This window comes from Morone saxatilis, unplaced genomic scaffold, assembly GCF_004916995.1.
Source record: "Morone saxatilis isolate NCDOM2014 unplaced genomic scaffold, NCSU_SB_2.0 Contig19, whole genome shotgun sequence".
NCBI lineage: Eukaryota > Metazoa > Chordata > Actinopteri > Moronidae > Morone > Morone saxatilis.
In genome coordinates, this window is record NW_023339751.1 from 14,693,942 (window position 1) to 14,701,190 (window position 7,249).

Genomic DNA, 7,249 nt, shown 5'->3' on the forward strand with positions numbered 1-7,249 from the left:
GTGTGTGTGTGTATGTGAGTGTATATTTAGCTACATACATGTACATATGAGCATGGACAGTATTGTGTTGTTAGAGACCAACACTAATATGTTCATATTCAACAATTCTGTGAGCCTGTACTTAGACTAGCAGTGAGCCAAATACAAACCTCAGCTTGCTAACATGGTCACAATGACAATGCTAACCTGTTAATGTCTAATAGGTTATGTTTAGCGTGTCAGCATTATAACATTTGCTCACCGAAAAGTGATCACAATTAATTTTCTGGGAAACATAAATGTCTGTACAAAATTTCATGGCAATCCATCCAATCCTTGTTGACACATTTTCAGTCTGTGTTGAACCAACCGACATTGCCATCTGTGGAGCCACACTGCTAGAATTGGTAGAAATAATAGAATATAATAGATAAATAAACCCAACAATTCATAGTGAAATAATATAACTAATCTAACTGTCTCAATTCCTCTGAAGTGTACACACATATCGAAGGTAGAGCACTTCTAATACATCTATAGCAGTATCATTTGTACATAATTTTTCAAAAATCATGTGTTCTTTACTAAAACTAACAGTATACCAACATGGTATGTATACTCTATACTTTGACGGTGTCTGTGATGAACTGTGCAGGGGAATGTAATGGACATGAGATTAGGTCTGAGCGAAGCATTACTGGAATGGAGAATTAAAGATTCATGAAATCAACTTTCACATGGTCACCCTGTCTACATGCACCACTGCTCTTCGGATAATAAAAAGTCTGTGGGATGAATCACAGTAATACAGCATTAAATATAGAAACACAGATTGGCTCAGCTTCACACAACTCTATATACTGCACATAAACTGGTCTTCAAATCAGTTTGTGCTACATTCTTTGACTGTTTCATCTGATAAGTACATGCTCTCTTTTGCATATCAACCCATTTTATAATATCTTCAGGCGAGGAGTTGGTATAAAAAAGTAATGAGGAATGTAAATCACTTTATCCTTTAGCCAGTGGTATGCATCAGAGTTTGGTAAGTTAAATCAAATTGGAGCTGTGGAGCGGCAGTTATTGCCTCTTAAGTGTGAAATTTTGACCTTTATATTGTATTTTTAACACTAGAATACATCCCATTGAGTTAAAAACCAATGATATCTGAGAATGTCACCTACCCACTCCTATATTTTGGCTGCATGGTGAAAAAAACCTAGCCCTAAACTCAGCTTTGGCCACAGTTGATGAAAAGCAGCTCATGTTTTGCAAAATAAGTGTAATGAGAGAAAGGCCTTACATTAAAGACAGCTGAGACAGTGCTATCACCATGGTGCTCTGTGATGCCGTCACTGAAAGGGTGCAACAGACCCTGGACTAACATTCGGTGACAGAATTCCTTTGTCTCCTCTTCTGTAGACCCATCTCCAGGATGCATACACAGCCAGTCCAACAGAGCGCGACCTGAGAACAGAAGAGAAATTAAAGAATGAAACTGGCCTGAAGAACACACAGGTCCATTTTCTAATGATATGAAATAAATAAATCCTGATTCTGGATGATATGATTTTTGGAGCCAAAGTGGTACAGTTATTACAGTGTGCTGTTACGACACAGGATGACATCTTGTGTTATTCTGACCAAAAAGTTATAAAGAGAGTTCTCAGTTTTAGATGTGATAATTAAACACCTACATGTGCGAACTCTATTCTCACCCCTTTACATGCGGGTGACGAGAGAGAGGGTGTTAATTGTGCAGTGCAAAGAAATAACAAATGCTAAATGATATTCAAGATGCAGAACATCTAATAATATTGTTCCCGGTTTATCATTTTGGTTTTAAAACAGTGTGGATGAACTTGATATGACTAAAATGTGTGTTTTGTGTCAGAAAGAGAGGAAAACACGGATTAATCTTATGGTGTGGTTGTACAGCTTCTTAATTCTACATTTGAATATGATAAATTGTAAATAAATAAACTTGTAGTAGATTGTGTCATGGTAATGGTAAAATATTTAGAAAAGCAACTTTGAGCTGTGAGAAATATTTGTCATAATCTCAGAATCCCTGAGCAGGTTTGGTTCCCAGATAAGGAAGAATCCTGTTTCTTGATGATGGCAGGAGCAGAAGTAATCATTAGGGGTTGGAAAAAATATTGACTATGTGTCATCAACCGAGGATACGGAGCCTAAAAGAAAACACAGCTCTATTACTTCATAAAAGGCCAACCATGACACACTGTGCACTCAGTTGACTGGCTCAGTAATGTTTTATACCATGTGACTGAGAGGACAACAGTAAATGAATTAACGTCTTGTGACTCATGGTCCTGTGGACATTGATTTGAGTACTTTGGATTAGAGTTTGACAAACACTAATGTAGGCTAACGCTGAAAATGGATTGCGTTTCATAAGTACCCTGTAGTGTGACCTATTCCACAAGAACAGGCATCTGCAAGGCACAGACCAACTTCACTAAAGTCTTACACTTACACTCAAATCCAGAGTCAAATCAGTTCAGGTTAAGGTCTTTAAATCCAGAATTTGTTTTATCAGACTGAGGACACTTGTCAGTTGTTTGACAGTTAAATTAGCATTTTTTTCTACTTTCAGTCTCTCCTCTCTGTCCTCCCGCTCCCTCCTAAGGGCCAGATGTGACCTGAAAAATTCACTCAACTGATGGGTGTCTCATGCAGTGCTGAATTAGTGGGTGACTGAATGGTGAAATAACCAGTCTTTGGGAATAAAAACAGGACAGAATATGTTTTACAATTATAAAATGACTACACATAGAGACACAATGTACCTCTGTTGTTTGGCTAGAGTAAATTCACCTGACGTAATGCAAATGGATCTTAGATCATGACTCATTTTTGTCATGCGGAAAAACTGTCACTTGGGTTCAGCATCCACAAGTGTGCACTATGCATGTGTGTTCTTTTGTCTGGAATCAGGGGATGACATTGCCTTGGGTCTGTGGCAGTGTTGTCATTCGGTCCCCTGATTTATGAGCACAGGCACAGACAGTGGAGAGCAGCTGAGCTCTTGAAAGGCACCACAAAAGAAAGGAGGATAGAGTGACATTGTTTTATTAGAAAGAGGCATTTGTTCTGAAGACACTTCTCAATAAAGAACCCCCACTGTGTCATTGTCTTCATGAGCTATTGTGCTTTTAAATCATAACTTTAGTGTTCCTGCTGTGATAATTTCTATAATCTGATCATTTGTAAGTCATTAGAATTTAAATCACTAGCAATTACCATAATCATTTCACAATACCATTGCATAACAACCTCATCTCAAATGAGGACAGGGCTTTGAGTCAAACAAGTAGGAGTCACATCCGGCCCATTGGGGATTCCCAGCAACAATAGTAATAAAAGATAAACAAACTAAAATATTTGAATGGAAGGAATTCTTTGTTTTCCTCGGATACATTGCTTGGTCAGGCAAATGTTACTTCTGTGAGAGCAGAGGAGTCAATAAAATGGATCATGATTTTCTACTGCATTAAAAAAAAGTATAGGTCCGGTGATATTCTATACTTTGATCACTGTCAAATCCCATGGACAAACCAAAACCAACAATATATTGTATTAACTGAGGTTATTCCTTTGTGCCATAGACCTCCACCGTTGTCAAAAAACACTATAAAAAAAACAGATTAATGAATCACACTGTTTTACTGGGTGACATGTTCCTTTATTACTATGTGTGTGGGAACTGTTTATTTTTATTTATCTTCCCATATACACAAGAAGTGACTAATATAGTCTGAAACAAATGCACTCCTGTTTGAGTAACATTTGCTGGAAGTTACAGTGGCCAGTTGTTTTAGGAAACTTTGTAAAGTTTAATAAAAATCTGAATAAATGGTCTTGGAGCTGAGTTTCACAGACAGGCTGGGGGAGTTGGAAGGTAGCGAGAGAGGCAAAATATTGCCAGTTTAGGCCCTTTTATGGGAGTTGTTGACAATAAGAAAATGATTTAATATTGCCAGCCTTGTTCTTTATGCCTTTTCTATATGTAAATTCATGCAAACTCTTAATATGGGCCGTTGCTAACAGTATATAAATGCAAGTTTTGTTCCATCTTGTAGGGCTGTGACGTAATCCTGCCAGATGTTTTCTGTTAGGAATACTATTTCATTCTTAATCCTTTTTCTCTGCCTTTTCATTCATTACTTCAAGACAGACCTCCTGGTTTCTATCCATTCATATTTTCCCACATCACTGTATCATCCAATTTGTTCAAGAATTAACAGCCTACTCCCTCCTGGCTTACACCATCTAATCAAGAAACCCAAATAACTCTCCTTCTCTTTAATAGAAATAGGAAATATAGGAAGTTATTAATAATCACTGTGGTCTTTATTAACCAAATTAGCCACATATGTAGTTCTTTAAGTTGATTTTAACATATAAACACTACTAGTGGAATAACAATACCCAGAATAAGTGCAATGGTGGCCAAGATGTGGGGTTACATTGCTAATGCATTACAGGGTTATTTTCCATAATCAGGCATAAATCTGAGAGGAAGTATACACCAAAAGTCTCATCTATGTTTTATTAACAGCCTTTATATCTGTCTGAGTGAGCTTTGTGTGGCAACAGTTCAGTAACCTGCATTATGTGTGACTCACCAGAGAAGACATCCAGGTAGGGTACTGTGGTAAGGGAGGTCTGCCGTACATAATGTGCTCTCCTGGACCCCAGAGTCCAGTAAATCCCTCCTGTGTAACTCTTCTCTGGTGTATCCTGCTCTGGGTATTTGGCCCCACCACCCTTCCTTCCTCTTAGCTCATCCAACTCTGCGGACCAGTCTGCAGACACACTGATAGGCCCAGCAATGGAGGAGGACCTCTGCTTGTGCCTCTTAAACCCCTTGGCCCCACAAGATTCTACTGAAACAACAGTGGCATCTGTTTTCCTGGGAACATGGGGGCTGGTAATGGGGGAGCCTATTGGAGAGGTGAGCTGCCTGGTGGTGGTCTTAACATATGAAGGGTGGACTGGAGGGTAGAGTTTGACAGTGGAGGGGGAGCTGGAGGATGTCCGTCTAGGCTGAGAACCATTGGGGTCTGTTGTTAACTGGCTAATAGACAAACTACTCTTCCTCCTTTTCAGTGACAGGAAGTCCCGTCTCCCAGTTTCCTCTTCCCCCTCCCTCTCCATGGACAGGTCCATGCTGCTCGCACTCCTGTGAGACCCCATCGGCCCTGCCCCTGCCACCTCGGGATCCAAGTGGACACATGGCACGCCTCTGTTTTCACTCTGTGCAACCAGATTATCTTGACGCTGCTGTAGGTGCAGAACTGGGCTCTCCAGATCATCCTGGGGCTCCTCAGCACTCTCATACGAGGTGGTGGTAGTTGCAGTGTCAGGGAAGCTATACGTGCTGTTAGTCTTTGGGAAAAGGCTGCCACTGCTTCTCTCTGTATCTGGGGCTGACGATGGTGGACCACTTTCACTCAGGGACCCTGGACCAGATGAATTTCTTGATATGGGTATGACATGACTTTCGTTCTCCAATTTCTTACACTCTCCGCTTACCTCTTGAGGTACACATTCACTACCAACAGGGAAAGAGAAAACTTCTTTATCCTGATTAAATAGCTGGTGGGATATTACCTTCTCAGGAGCTTTGTTCCATTCAGGGGTTGACCCTTCAGACAAGTGGTCAGCCACCATTACCAGTACCCTGTCACTGGCCACACATTGGTCTCTTATGGCCTGCTGGATGTCAGAAAGCAGGTCTTCATTTTCAGCTGCTGCCGAGTGAAAACTGTAGAGGTCAGCATCCGACCCCGAGCTCATCTTCCGGTCAATCTCATTCACCATAGATTGATGACTGTCTGCAGTCAAGCGGCTTAGATCCCCCTCGATATCTGATAGTATGCCTATTTCATCAGCTGACAGTCTGGCCTCTGTACCGGGCTTAAGCCCTGCTTTGCCAGAGTGTGCTGACTTCCCATCTTCCAACATGTCATCCTTAGACAACCCTTTTGCTTTTGATAAACTCTTCCTGATCTTCATGCCGGAAAACACCGAACCCTTCGACTCTGACTTAGATTTCTTCTTTCCATTATTTTCTCCTCCTCCTTTACTTATCTTATTGTGGGACTTTTTTAATTTTTTGTCCACTTCCCTCTCATCAGCATCACCATCACAGGAGACATCCCCTGCAGCTCCACCACTTCCTCCTCCTTTCTTCTGCTTTGTTTCCTGGTTCCCCATGTTCCTGAGCAGACGGACACCCTTGGCTAATAGGCCATGCTGCGGGGGTCGAGCCTGGGCATGCTGGGCTTCCTCCTGGGCTGCTACTGATGCTGGTCCTCTGTTGGTCAGAGTTCCTTCAGAGCTGCCTAATCCCTGCTGTCTGCCCACCACAGTTAAAGGCAGCTGTGAGAATGATGCTGCTTCCCCGAGTGCTGCTGATGCTGATGATGAAAGGAGGAGGAGACTGGCACTGACAGCCGCGGGCTCGCTACCACTAACTCCTCGCTCACCCTCCCTCCCTTGCACAGCCTCTGTGACTCTCTGATCCTTCCTCTCTTTTTGCCCCTCCTTTCCATCCCCATCTGCTCCTGCACGCTCAGCTGTCTTGCATAACGGGCTGCTGGTTGAGCGAGCAAGGCGCTGATGCTCCGGAGTGCGCAGCCCTTGTCCATTTTCGACTGATGAGGGAAGAAACTGCTTAGGATGCTGCTGCTGATGCTCTAAAATGCACTGCTGCTGTTGCTCTTGTTGTTGATTAAGGAGAGAGTGCTGTTGTTTACGAAGGATGCTGGTAACACTGCTCTTCCTCCTGCCTTTGAAAGTGCTAGTAAAGAAACTCTCTTTCAGAAAGGGCACTTGGGTCTCCACCGTCTTAATAGTCTGCATTCTGACCACTGTGGCTTCATCCAGAGGGTAGACTATCTAGGCAGGCTGAAATAAAGGGAAAAGAACAAGTTAAATCTACGTTGATTCATTTTATTTGTAAGCTTAGCTTCACAATAGCAGAGGAGAGGTAATCTTGGTCTCAGCAGAGTCATGAGGTAAAAGTTGAATGTAAGGGCAATGTCTCTTGTTGCTATGCATTGTATACATTTTGTGTATATAGTGATCATACATAAATTGTTTTCTCCTTTCAGACTTATCTTTTATGATAATTTCCATTGTGTGTTTTTGCACTTTGTTAAGGATTTATGAGTCCTTTAGTTGTATATATGTTCTGATTTCCCAGACACAGACATCTGAATTGATCCAGGAAAAGACTGAC

At 41.7% G+C, this 7,249-nt stretch overlaps 1 protein-coding gene across 1 annotated transcript in view; it reads right to left on the reverse strand.

The window, feature by feature from the left end:
* LOC118329046 (formin-2) overlaps nucleotides 1-6,908 on the reverse strand; it is a 38,092-nt gene extending 31,184 nt beyond the window's left edge. The window contains 2 exon segments of the mRNA XM_035662992.1: nucleotides 1,283-1,446; nucleotides 4,629-6,908. Coding sequence (XP_035518885.1) covers nucleotides 1,283-1,446; nucleotides 4,629-6,870 — 2,406 coding nt within the window. The 5' untranslated portion in view covers nucleotides 6,871-6,908.
* Nucleotides 6,909-7,249: the final 341 nt, after the last annotated feature.